Genomic DNA, 13705 nt, shown 5'->3' on the forward strand with positions numbered 1-13705 from the left:
TAACTAGAATATTCAACTGATCTGTCCAGATACACAGCTGGTGGGATATAAACTGGAACAATGACATTGGAAAGTCATTCCACACTATCTTATAAAGTTGAACGTGAGCAGATGCTATGAATGAACAATTACACCCCAGAGAAACTCTTGTAAATCATCATCAAGAATGAACAAACAGCACTCAGAAGGACCAGGCCCTGCGCTCTCTCTTCCCAGGGCTCTGCCGGAAGGTGGGCTTTCCCTCGCCGCCCCCCTGCTGGCCCGCATGTACCGAGTTCTCGGCGTTCCCTCGCCTGCCTCTTCCCTCTTGTCTCATCTGTTGTCCCTCCTTCTGAGTTTTTGTGATATCTCCTGTCAAATGCTCGCATGTTCCCTCGGCCCTCATGCGTGTATGGCCTTTGAAGTCCTCTATTGCCATTTTGGAGGTGATTCAGGAAGAGCGGGAGATCGAAATGCTCATTCGGTCCACCTTGTTTACCTGGGAGTCCCCCATCGACCTTCCCAAGGTCATTCCCAGGCACGCCCTCTGGGTCTTCTGCTCTGGCCCCACTCTCTGCTCCTCCTTGCATCAGCCCTGTCCTCTGAGAACTGTCAACATCAGGTGCCGGAAGTGACCACGGGCCGTGACCTGTGTTATGTGTGATGCTTGCAGAGGACGCTCCCTGAGCAGGGCTCCTGTGCCTCTCTGTGCGGTGGGAGGGGGAGGTGGCCTGCTCCTGAGAGGGAGGTGGGTGTCTGAGCCCAGTGTGCGTGAGTCTGAGCTCCGGACCACGATTCAACACGGCACCGCCACCTCTACCTTGACCAAAAACAGAACCACCACTGCCAGAAAGTACACTCTTAACTCTTGCCAAGGGGGTGGGTGACAAACTGGACCTCCCCCTTTTTTTTTTTTCAAAAAAATTTTTTTGTAACGTTTATTGATTTTTGAGACAGAGAGAGACAGAGCATGAATGGGGGAGGGACAGAGAGAGAGGGAGACACAGAATCGGAAGCAGGCTCCAGGCTCTGAGCATCAGCCCAGAGCCTGACGCGGGGCTCGAACTCACGGACCGCGAGATCGTGACCTGAGCCGAAGTCGGACGCCCAACCAACTGAGCCACCCAGGCGCCCCTGGACCTCCCCCTTTTAACGTCCGTTCACTTGATGGCAAATGAGACTGAGTATCTCCACACACTCTGGTCGTTGGAGGTTGTTTATCCATTTGCTTTGCTTTGTTTTTTTGAAATTTTTTTAATGTTTATTTATTTTTGAGACAGAGACAGAGCATGAACGGGGGAAGGTCAGAGAGAGAGGAAGACACAGAATCGGAAGCAGGCTCCAGGCTCTGAGCTGTCAGCACAGAGCCCGACGTGGGGCTCGAACCCACGAACCGTGAGATCGTGACCTGAGCCGAAGTCGGAGGCTCAACCGACTGAGCACCCAGGCGCCCCTGCTTTGCTTGTTTTTATGTCGGATTGTTTTTCTACTAATTCCTGGGGGTTCTTTACACATTCTGAGTGTCTACGCCTTCCTCAGCTTGCCTCCCAGCCGGGAAGCTGGTGTCTCACCATGCACGGCCCAGCGAGGGCACTGCCGGGAAGGGCGATCCCACCCAGATTCACGGGGGTCCAGCCGTAGCCCTGCAGGCCGGTTTGCAGCCAGGCCCCATGGGGGCAGCAGTCCCAGGGCACAGAGCCCGTCCCTGTGCCAGGGCCCAGCCGCTGCTGTGCGCTCCCACTCTGCTCCTGGTGCGGACGTTTTCACCTGGCATTAAAAAATTCCAATTCTTGGATTTTTCAAGTTAAAATATTTTCATTTTATTTTAAAATGTGATATTACACTATTAAACATAATAAATACGTGTCAGTATGCTATTGGTTCATATAAACTTAACAACTGAAAACATTTAAAAAAATAAAACATTAAACAAATTAAACATTTTTTACTTTTTATTTTCTTATTTTTTAAAAGGGAGAATATGGGGAACTGGTCACTTTTAAAGTTTATTTATGAGACAGAGAGAGAGAGAGAGAGTGAGAGCACATGCACAAGTGGGGGAGGGGCAGAGAGAGAGGGAGATACAGAATCCGAAATAGACTCCAGGCTCCCAGCTGTGAGCACAGAGCCCGATGTGGGGCTCGAACCCACAGACCACAAGATCATGACCTGATCTGAAGTCAGATGCTCAACCGACTGAGCCACCCGGGTGCCCCAAAACATTTTTTAATCAATTTTTAAAAATGTTTTATTTATTTTTAAAAGCAAGAGAGACAGAGCATGAGCCCGGGAGGGACAACGAGAGAGCAGGAGACACAGAATCCGAAGCAGGCTCCAGGCTCCGAGCTGTGAGCACAGAGCCCGACGCGGGGCTCGAACCCACGGACTGTGAGATCATGACCTGAGCCGAAGTCGGAGGCTCAACCGCCACCCGGGCGCCGCATTAATCCGTTACGTTTGTGTTCCTGGGGCAGAGATGAGAGATGTTCATCTTCCCGGCCACAGGTCACAAGCTTTCCTTGGTGCCCAGTCTTTCAGGTTCAGATGATGGCGATGACAATGACGATGGTGATGATGAGGGTGACAGCTCACCAGGACGTCACGTCGGTCACCGTCCTCAGTGCTCCTGAAACCCGACAACCCCATGGGGCAGGTGCTATCGTCGCTGCGGTTTGCAGGCGGGCGGACGGAGACATGGCAAAGTTGCCCAAAGCAGAGCCATCTGCACGCAGGGCCCTCGCCCAGGCAGGCTGGCTCCGGCGCCCATACTCTGAGCGCCTTGTGGCTCCCTGGTCTTCGGGGTGAAAGCAGACGAGGGTGACGCCTCGCAGGGCATAGCTCTGATGGGCGCCACGAGAAAACATGGATTCACGGTTGAAAACACACGGCCCCAAACCAGCACTCCACCGAGGTTCATACTGAACGCTGCCTCGGGCGTGCCATCCGCGGGCGCCAACGTCCCATGTCTCCAAACGTGGCCATCTTTAAAAACCATTGCCAGTGGAAAAATCTCTGCCAGACGACTTGATGAAGAGAGAACGTTTTCAGGAGAAAGTTAGATTCCGCTCAGCACAGGACCTGCCGCTCCTTGCAGAAGAAACGGCTGTTTATCGGACACTCTGCCCCGTAACGGCAACAGTAGCACCTTCTGCCCGGTCCCTGCGTGGCGCATGGGGCCACTCTGCCTGCTGGGCCTTTAAACGACAGGCAAACGGGACAGGGGAGGCGGAGGAGAAACCAAGGGGGCTGCTGTACCACGTATAGCCGTCCAGGCCAGCTTGCCACGTACGTGCCCGGGGGAGCCGGGGTGGGCGGGGGGGCTGTGCAGGGTGTCGGGGGGCCGAGCACATTCTCAGTTCGCCAGAGCCCAGACTCGGACACTCTGAGGGGGGATGGCAGACCCCGGCGTCCCCTGACCTGATGGGTGACGCCGGCTACAGAGAAAGTGTCCACATAAAACAGAAAACCGCGTGGTTTGCTTTGTGGTCTACACCTGTCAGGACGATACAGAAGACAATTACAGGCTAATTTTGTTTAGAACCTGGATCTAAAGTCCCAGTTAGCAAACAGGATGTAGCCAGCTCCAGATCAAAAGAGTGGTTCCCTCTGACCAGGGAGGGGTCATCCCAGGAATCTGAGAGAATTTCACATAAAGAGAAGCAGAGCTAAATACAGCAACAGAACACTACAGACCGAAGATTGTTTCCACAGATGCCAAGAAAATGCTCAATAAATTTAATTTATGGCATACGCCTGATACAGAATACTGTCCACATACCCAGAGAACAGACGCTGTCAGCCCCTCAAGACGCTGAACACCAGAGACCAAAAGCATTTTCAGGAGACACACTAGAAATCTGGAAGGCAGGAGTCAAAAAGGACGAAGCGGAATGAAAAGGGAGTAATTAACACAAAAGATTTAAGAAAATACCTGTAAATGACACAGCTGCAAAATGCAAGGAGGTCGGTAACAAATATAAGAAGTCACCTGCTACAGCAAAGCTATTTGGCGAAAGCCACAAAAACTAAACGCAGAGAAAGGCAGGAAAAACGAGACCTTGCTCCCGGTACCGATGAAACATCTAAAAATGAATATGGTGGGAGCCACGCAATGTCACTGAAGAAAATTCTGGAACGCTAGCTGCAGAGGATCAGAAGGGGCAGACGGCAGAAGAGACCGGACGAAAAGAAAGCAGCCTCCTGAGACTGACAAGCAGATTTAATATTACCAAGAATTTGGGGATAAGATCCTGGAGGCTCTACAAATGAAGCCAGTTGAGATTTCTAAATGGGGGGGGGCGGGGTCATCAATAAAAGATAAGGGGCGCTTATCAGACTTCAAAGCACTTACCACACCAGTCAGCACTAAGGTTGTGCAATGCTCCGGGGAGGCTGCCTCCGTGGGGTGCAGGTGGGGTGACCTGAATCCCACGAAGACCCAACCCGTCATGAGCAAGGGACGTGGAGGGGGGACTTCCACTGGGGTAAGGCGCCCAGATTAATGGCAGAACACAACTAGAATTTAAGAAAGCCTGGACCCTGCTTTGGGGCAGACCCAGCCCGGGGAGGCCTCGCTGCCCTAGCTCACTCACTGGCTTCCATCCAGGGTCAAGGAAGCAGAAACGCCTCCAAGGCCATGGCTGGGCGGACCCCTCACTGGAGCTCTGGGCCGCAGATCCTCCTTGTGGCTTCAGCCTTTCAAGTCCTGCCTTTTGGGCGGCAGCCTCTTCCTCCCTCACCTGCTGTGTGATCCTGGCTAGAAAGGCCAGGCAGAGGTCATTGGTTGATGGCAAATATTAAGTAGCCGTGTGAGCAGGCCAACCTCGGCATCAACAGCCTTTTCTCTGGAGACTGACCTTTGCTTCACTGACCTCCAGTCTCCCTGCTGTCTTGACGTTCCTCGATGTGTGCCCACTGGTCACAGCCCGGCCACTCTCTGGACTGCCAGCAGCCCGCCCACGGTGCCTTGGCCAGGCCAGCCTGGAGATCCCCCACGTCCCCTGGAGACCTACCCCGCCTCGTTGCCCCTCAGTCCCCGCATCCTTCCGCTGAACCAGTGCCCAGGGAACATCGTGTGAGACAAGGGATGTGGCAAGATGATTTTGTTTTTTAATTCTTTTTTTAATGTTTATTTTTGAGAGTGAGAGACAGAGCATGAGCGGGGGTGGGGCAGAGAGAGAGGGAGACACAGAATCCAAAGCAGGCTCCAGGCTCCGAGCTGTCGGCACAGAGCCCGACGCGGGGCTCAAACTCACGGACCGCGAGATCACGACCTGAGCTGAAGTCAGATGCTCAACCGACTGAGCCACCCAGGCGCCCCAAGATGAGTTTTTAAATAACAACATCAGCGAACTAAAATTCATGTGCTGTGAATTTATCCCTTAAAAGTGCACACATCAGTGGTTTTTGTGTATTCACAACCAACACCTCTAATTTGAGAGCATTTTTTTAAGTCTATTTATTTATTTTGAGAGAGACAGAGACAGCGCGAGCAGGGGAGGGGCAGAGAGAGAAAGGGGGGAGGGAGAATCCCGAGCAGGCTCTGCACTGTCAGCACAGAGCCCAACATGGGGCTCGAACCCACGAAGTCGTGAGATCATGACTTGAGCGGAAACCAAGAGTCGGACACTTAAGCGACCGAGCGACCCAGGTGCCCTGAGAACATTTTCATCTCCGAGAGGAACCCCGTACCCACTAGCTGTCACCCCCAGCCCGCCTCCTCCTAGCCCCAGGCAACCATTAATCTAGTTTCGGTCTCTATTTGCCTGTGGTGGTGGGCACTTCATGTAAGGACCCACACAGGAGGGGGCCCTTGCCAACTGGCTCCTTTCACTCAGCACAACGTTTGCCAAGTTCACAGGTGCTTTAACGTGTTATCAAGACCTCCTTCTTCTTGTTTGCCAAATATGTTCCAGGCATACACACACCCACTCTGCTGGCCCATTCTGCAGGGGAGGGACACAGGGGCTGTTTCTGTCTTTTCATTATTGCGGATGATGCCGCTAAGGGCATTTCCTGCACCCGTGTTTGTGTGGACCTGTGTTTTTATTTTCCTTGGTCATGGCAAGGGGGGTTTTAAAGGTAAAAGTGCCCCATGTTTAGAATCAGAATCTGTCTCCTGGGGTAGCTGGTCTGGGGCTGGTCACTGAACCTCCGTGTGCCTTTACTTGCTCAAGTGGCAAATCTGGGTAACAATGCTTCCTCTCTGGATGCCCCCAGGTATTGCCGTGGGACAGGATAACAGATGTGAAGGCGTTCTTAAAAGCTTAACACGCGCCTTGTAAAGAGAAGGTGGCATTTTATCCGTGAGACTGCGCAGAATTTTAAGTACAAGACTGGTTTCGGGGTTGAGCGTATGACCAAGAAATATTACAGATCTTGAGGTCAGGAGGATTGTGGGTGGAGAACACGATACGCCAGTTGATAACAAGCAGATTGTTATTTCTAGATTTTGGCAGCTTTTCTGTATCTGGGTGGGTGGGGGAGGGGAAGACTGGACCATTCAGACCTACCGCGTACTTCCATGGAAAATCTAAAGCTTGTAAAATTGGCCGTTCTCCCCCAAATATTTTATTCAGGGTAAGTCTTCAAGTTCTTCTAGCTGTTTGTCCTCTTTCCAGGATATTCCCTCGGCTTTCTTGCTTAAAGGAGGCTCAGCTGTCCTCCCCTGCAGGCTTCACAAAGAGAGGCTCCCTTTCCCCCAGGCTCCTCTAACCACAGTGGGGACACAGGGTCAAGGTCCCTGCTCCTCACTGCCACGTCCGGGCCATTCGCCCCGTTCCTCCCACCACCCCACTCCTTAGCTTTGAACCTCATTTCATCAGGTGGTATTACCACTGCCCCTCAGTGCCTCCATTGTCCGTCTACCATTTTTCCAGGCCCCCACAAGACGTCTGCCCCGAGAACAGCATTTGCTGACAGACTCTACCCTCCTCACTTCCCTGGGCTAGGGAGGCCAGGACCTTAAGCCACCCGCTGGGGCTCATGCCCCCCCACTATCATCACCCCACTTCTCCCTTCTCCAGGCCCCACAGCCTTTCACCAGCTTATAGCAAAACCTTTTTTTAAATGTTTATTTGTTTTTGACAGAGAGAGAGAGAGAGAGAGAGAGAGGGAATGAGCAGGGGAAGGGCAGAGAGAGAGAGGGAGACACAGAACCTGACGCAGGCTCCAGGCTCCCAGCTATCAGCACAGAGCCCGATGCAGGGCTCGAACACACGAACCGCGAGATCATGCCCTGAGCCGAAGTCAGACGCTCAACCACCCAGCCGCCCCTTAAAGCAAAACTCCTTCAAAAAGTTGGCGGTGCTCACTGTCTACAAGGTCTCCCCCTCCCACTCCTGGCCACCTCCCAGCGGCATCCCCACTGAGGGTCAAGGGTACCACCCGACCCCCCGCTGCTAAATGGATAGTCCTTTTCGGTTCTCCTCTGACTCTCCTCAGCGGTGTCTGAGTCTGTCACTCCCCACTCTGGGAGAAACATTACTTCTTGTTCACCTGGCTTCCGGGGCCCCGCGAGTTTGCTTCTTCCTCACTGATCACACCTTCGATCCCTTTGCTGGTATCTGGTCCCCAGTCTCTTGCCACAGATGATTCAAAGCTCCAGGCTTCATCCTCAGACCCCTCTCTCTCTCTCTGTCTACCCTCATTCCGTGTTAATAAAGCCCATGTACATACCAACACCTGTCAAGCTTCTATTTCACACGCAGACCTCTCTCCTGAACTCGAGGCTTGACCCTCCAATGGCCTACTTGACCTCTGTGTGTGTCCAATTGGCTCTTCAAACTCAACACCTGCATGACAGAGCCCCTGACCTTCCCCACCCGCAACATCTCAGTAGGCCCTTGGCCTCTCTGCTCTGGTTTTCTCACCTAAAAACAGGGTTAGAAATAGCAAGCTTTGGGGCGACTGGGTGGCTCAGTCGGTTGGGCATACGACTTCGGCTCAGGTCATGATCTCACGGTCCGTGAGTTCGAGCCCCGCGTCGGGCTCTGTGCTGACAGCTCGGGGCCTGGAGCCTGTTTTGGATTCTGTGTCTCCCTCTCTCTCTGACCCTCTCCCATTCATGCTCTGTCTCTCTCTGGCTCAAAAATAAATAAACATTAAAAAAAATGTCGTGGACGCGCTGTGTATGAACTACTTGTCTATTTGTGCCTGTTTCCTCAGCTATAAAACGGGAAAAAAACAAAAAACCAACAACAGTAACAAGTCGTACACGGTAGGGGTGTGGTGAACAATGCGGTACCACAAAGCTTCCGTAACTCCTTTCTTGACTTAATATGGGCCCCGCGTGTTTTCACAAAGCAATCCATTTACTACTGAGCCAGGTCAAGGGAAAAGCAGGCCAAGTACCGAACCTACTGAAGGTACTGCTTCCTCGAAATCACAGCGGCGAGGGCTTAGCAGACACGGGCAACGGGCTTGCGGGAGCGCATCTTCATGGGCGGAGAGGGTGGTGGGCCAGGGAGGAGGGACACCTAAGTGGATGGCCTTCCGTGTCCCCAAGAAGCGGACACTCTACAGTGGGCCTATGTTTGCTGCAATATAAGAAGGAGGGTGGGAGAGAGAAGAAAAGAAAAAAAGAAAAGAAGCAGAGGAAGCTATCCTTCCGTCTGAAGAAGCCCACCCCATGCCTCTAAGCCGGCAGCCCATAACTTACGCGTTCGACATGGCTGGCTACTTTCCCTCTTTCCCTCGCCCGCCTGGAAGCTCTTCCTTGTCCCTCCGAAGGGCGGCCGGCTGCAGGGGTCTGGACACCGCCAGGGGCGTCCACGGAGAGGTCCTTCCGGAGGAGGGGGACAGGGATCGGAGAGATCCTCTCACTTTGGGCAGGAAAAGGCGACAACCTGCAGATACGCGCAGGCACCGAGGGGGATTCGAACGTTCCCGTCGCCACCCCGAGGCTCCGGGACCTTACCGTAGCCACTCGACGCGACGCGAGGCGGAACCTAGCAACCGAGACGCTGCGCATGCGCAGTGCCGGCTCACTCCGGCCCGGCGCGCGCCCCGCCCCCTGAGCTCCAGGCGCCTGCGCTGCTGCCTGGTTTCCGTGGCAACCGCGCAGGGGCGCCGGGGGACGCTGGTCCCGCGGAGGGGAGGTGCTGCCCGGTAGGGAGGCGGAGCTCCCGGAGGGCACCGCTGGGGACCTGCCTCCGGGGGCCACCCCGGGTGCCTCCCACCGGCTCGTCGTCCTCCGCGTCGTCTTCCGGCTTCCCTGTTTGCCTCGCTTTCATCCACCTTCAGATATGTGGCCTTGGACCAGGTCCTTGATTGTAGCCTCAGTCTCCCATCTGTAAAATGGGGTAACAGCCGTTCATTTGTTCCAACCTTTACTGGGCTCCTCTGGGCCAAGCGCAGACTTAGGTTCTGGGGATACAGGACAAGCAGTCCCGTCCTTCTGGGAGGGGATGAAAACGAGGCGAGGAGCTAGTGTGTTGTAAGTGGAAAATGCTGTGTGGATGTTAGTTAGCAGCAAGTCGCCATGAGGGTCTCGTTCATTGCCCTTCTTCCGTCTTCTTTCGGAACTATTGAGATTTATTTGCAAATTCTAGAACCCGCAGTCCCTGCAGGAATATATTCAGGACCAACGCGGCGCCGCGAGCCTGGAGAAGATATCCACCTAAAAATAACAGCCTGAGTCTGGATCACAGAACCTGGCTCCCACCGTCGCTAATGAAGTGAACAAAAGAGTCGCATAAATCAGCAAAAGAAAGAAAGAACTAAAAACTTAAGTACAGCTTTGTGCTACAAATGACAAAAACGGTACTCAGTGAACTAGAAGCCCGCTGCCGGATCATGGCATCTGAATCTCATTCCCATTCCGCACAAATCCCTACTAGGGAAGGAAACCAAGTAGACAAAATACCGCGAATTTTTGGTGAATCCACAGAGCGGGAGGGTGAGCACAGAAGCAAACCACCAGGGAAACGCAGGGGAGACAAAACTATCTTGAGTAGAAAGCAGCCCCTGCTGCCCCAGGACCCGACCAGAGCTGGGAAAAAGCACTTAGGGCTTGCCACTTTCTAGGCCTTTGCACCGAGTTGAGGCAGAGATTCAAAGTCCAAGGACATTTTTGTCACAGGGACAGGGAAGGCTTCTAACAAGGGTGGGGGCAGGAGTTTACCAGAATCTCACTCTTGCTCACAGCCGGGGGGTCAGCCCTAGTCCTCACTGTATATACATACAGGTCATGGAAACACGGGTAAAAATGCAATCTTCCAGCTCTCAAACTCGTTCAGGTACAGTGAGAAAGCAGCCGAGGAAAATCTGTTCACATATTTGAACAAATAGAAGGTTTTACAAAGAGCAATCCATTTTAATATGAACAAGACAGAAGCAGTAAGTCCACTACCCAAGCTGAAGGCTTTCGTAACAGGGGAAACAATAAAAAAAGAATTACAGTGTGGGCGAGACACATGAAGAACCCAGCCCGGAAGAAAATGTAAGCAAAGAGAAGAAAATTCGTCACATGTGTTCCAGGTTCTAGAACAAATTAACATGAACATTAACTGAAGAGAATAAGGGCTGAAAGAAATGATGAAATGGCACCATGAGAAGAGAGGGATTATACAGCTAAGGCAACGAAATGAAAATCAGAAACACCCACCAGAGAAACCAAATTAGAAAGACCAAGAAATAGACAGGGCACAAGTCACCTGAATTACTGACTTACACGAAAAGCTTGGATCAACTTCAGTGAACGTAGTTGGACGTAGAGGGAAAAGACTGCACCATTTAAGCAATTAGGAAGGGGTCAGTTGATATTTCTTTAAAAAGAGTCCTCCGATATTAATTTTTTCCAAGATATAAGGGAATATCTCTGAAATAAGAGAACCAAATCTGCAGATCAAAAGTCCTCACTGTGTCCCAGGAAAAAGGTATAGAACGACCAACTCCTGAGATATCCTGGATGTGTTATTGAACTTCAGAAGTGGTAGGGGGGATCTGGTGGCCTCACATGTCTCCATGGTGGCTCTCAATGTAAGATGAAAAGGTAGCAACGTTTACAAAGGTTTGGGGGGAAAATGTGACCCAGGCTATTTCTACTCCCTGAAGGTGATGTTCCCAAATGTGAAAGCCCTCAGGAAATACAGCACTCATGGGTGAATTGACATGTTTTCCAACACAAGTAATAGAAAACCCAACGTCTAATGGCTTACACAGGAAGAGGATTTAGGGGCACCTGGGTGGCTCAGTCGGCTAGGCGTCCCGTTCTTGGTTTCAGCTCCGGTCATGATCTCACAGTTCCGTGAGTTCAAGCCCCACGCCAGGCTCTTCGCTGGCAGTGTGGAGCCTGCTTGGGATTCTCTGTCTCCCTGTGTCTCTGCCCCTCCTCCACTTGCTCTGTCTCAGTCTCTTTCAAAATACATAAATAAACTTTAAAAAGATCAGAGGATTTATAGTGTCCCTTAACAAGAATAGAGGTGAGACAGTTTTAGAGGTGGTCACAAGGGAGGTTTAGAGGTGGTTATTTCAGTGACTCGGTGACATCATCAATCTTTGATGGTTTTTCCATCTTTTGAGGCTGTCATCCTGAAGATGTTGGATGGCTTCCCTCAAGGTCATAAAATGTGTGCTGCAGCTATAGACATTGCACCCTCACTCGGTGACATCTGGAGATAGAAACAGGACCGGCCAGGGGCGCCTGGGTGGCTCAGTCGGTTGAGCGTCCGGCTTCGGCTTAGGTCATGATCTCACAGTCTGTGAGTTCGAGCCCCGCGTCGGGCTCTCTGCTGACAGCAGGCCTGGAGCCTGCTTCGGATTCTGTGTCTCCCTCTCTCTCTGCCCCTCCCCTGCTCATGCTCTGCCTCTCTCTGTCTCAAAAATAAATAAAAACATTAAAAAAAAAATTAAAAAAAAAAAAAAAAAGAAACAGCACCGGCTGGGAAATGGGACCACCATTACTGCCTTAGAGAAATCGGGAATTACCTGCATTATGACAGACAGAGAGGTGGATAAAAGAACCAAATTGGGATTCTGCCAGCCTGGAAGCAGGCGGTATGGGCTGTCGAGGGGGCCACATTCAGCAACGTAACTCGAGCTCTTCTAGGAAATAAATCACTTGGTGGTGAAACCCAGCTATCAAAAGACAGGAGTCACGTTCAAAGGATGAACAAGCACTCAGTGTGGGAAGATGGGAACAAGGTCTCCCCAAGTCTGCGTAGCAGGACAACAGATGCGGTTATTCTCTGATTATGTCCCGCGAGCTTTGCAGACTGCTTACTGACCACTTTCTCTCTGGCAGGGACTGTTTAGGACCTGACGTCGATCCGTTCACTTAGCCTTCCCACTTCCATCATGAGGGGAGTCATAATTTCACCCCCATTTTCCACAGGTGGAAACTGAGACTGAGAGGTTAAGTACGTCCAAGACCACAGTGTGTGGACGGTGGGTTTGTCTTCAAACCACCCAACAGCTTCACTTCAGAGGCTACACCGTTGACGACTACCATTTTGTTGGCAACAACAACTGTCTTAATGAGGAGTCGCTGAACACCAGTGGTTCTCAAGTCATTTATCCTTTAAGAAAACAAACGAACGAACACACCGTTGCTGCCTCATCAGGTAGCTACCGTAGAGAAGGTGACTTTGTCCTCAGTATTTGGTAATTTATGCAGCTTCATGGTCAGACTGCCAGGTCTCTGGGAAAATGTATCTTCTCACATATGCAGTCACTCGGGCAGATCCTCGCTGATGCTCCTTCTGAGCAAAGCGCCATGGTCCCCACTGTGCAGCTGATCTGGCTGTGTTCTGCCTTCAAGGAACAGAGGCGATAACCTTCCAGAAGGTCTCAGACTTCCTTTTCACAGGCTCGTCTCCTGGGGGAACAGCAGGTCTGGAAGAGCCCTCGGACAGTGTCCACGGATCGTGTCAGAGGCCTCAAGCCCCAGGACATTCCTGTCTCCTGAGCGCCCCTGCTCTGCCAACACACTGTTGGGGAGAGGGACCACCCGGCCCTTCTAGAAAGTCCACTCTGGTTGTGCCCAACTCGCCGTTATTCCTTGACATCAAGACTCCAGGCCAACCCTTCTCCACCAGAGCAGCCTTGTGAATGGTTAAGCCCTGGTGCCCCTGCCCCGGTCTTCCTGATTCCAGGGTGAGCACCCTCAAGTTCTCTGCCACGGCAAGACGGTAAGCTCCCTTGCGATCATTCTCTCTGTCATGCTGTTCTCCATCGGTGTCCCTCACACCTAACCCGGTGAAACACAACCTCCCGGGTGGGGGCCGGGAACACTTCATTAACGTCACGCTGTTGACTCAGGCGGTGCTCGCAGCCGACCAAACCTGCAGCCCTTCCTCCGCTCTCTCCTGCCGAGCCCCCCGTGCCACTCAGTGTGTTCCCCACCCCGTCCAGTTCCAGGATGTTCCCTGTGAGAAAGCCAGGGAGCCCGAGCACAGCTCTGGAAACGTGTCAGAGTTGTCGTCCGGTGCCAAGTTATAAACCCGCCCGGCCCCCCATCCTCTCTCTCGCTCACGTGTCTCCTTGTCCTCCATGACTCCATGAAATAAGGATTCGGCCAAGTGCATTGCTAACACACAGCTCTGTCGTACCTACGGCCTTGTCCTTTTGTACTAGTGCCTTTTGTGACCATGGGAAGTGAGAACCGGGCTCGTCAGCTGGGCCTTGTTTTCGAGGGAACCCAAGATGATAACACTTGCTTTCTCTGCTTCCTTTCCTAAGAACTCACTCATCCTTTTAATGGTCTGTTGTGGCTCCACATGAAGTT

At 52.2% G+C, this 13705-nt stretch overlaps 1 protein-coding gene across 1 annotated transcript in view; it reads right to left on the reverse strand.

Annotated features, from left to right (window-relative positions):
* The window catches only part of IQCA1 (IQ motif containing with AAA domain 1), a 155263-nt gene extending 146421 nt beyond the window's left edge, over positions 1–8842 (reverse strand). Inside the window, exon 1 of the mRNA XM_047846555.1 lies at positions 8639–8842. Within this exon, the coding sequence (XP_047702511.1) occupies positions 8639–8649 (11 nt within the window). The 5' untranslated portion in view covers positions 8650–8842. The remainder of the gene's footprint in view (positions 1–8638) is intronic.
* Positions 8843–13705: the final 4863 nt, after the last annotated feature.

The sequence above is a fragment of the Prionailurus viverrinus genome, unplaced genomic scaffold, assembly GCF_022837055.1.
Source record: "Prionailurus viverrinus isolate Anna unplaced genomic scaffold, UM_Priviv_1.0 scaffold_39, whole genome shotgun sequence".
Taxonomy (NCBI): Eukaryota; Metazoa; Chordata; class Mammalia; order Carnivora; family Felidae; genus Prionailurus; species Prionailurus viverrinus.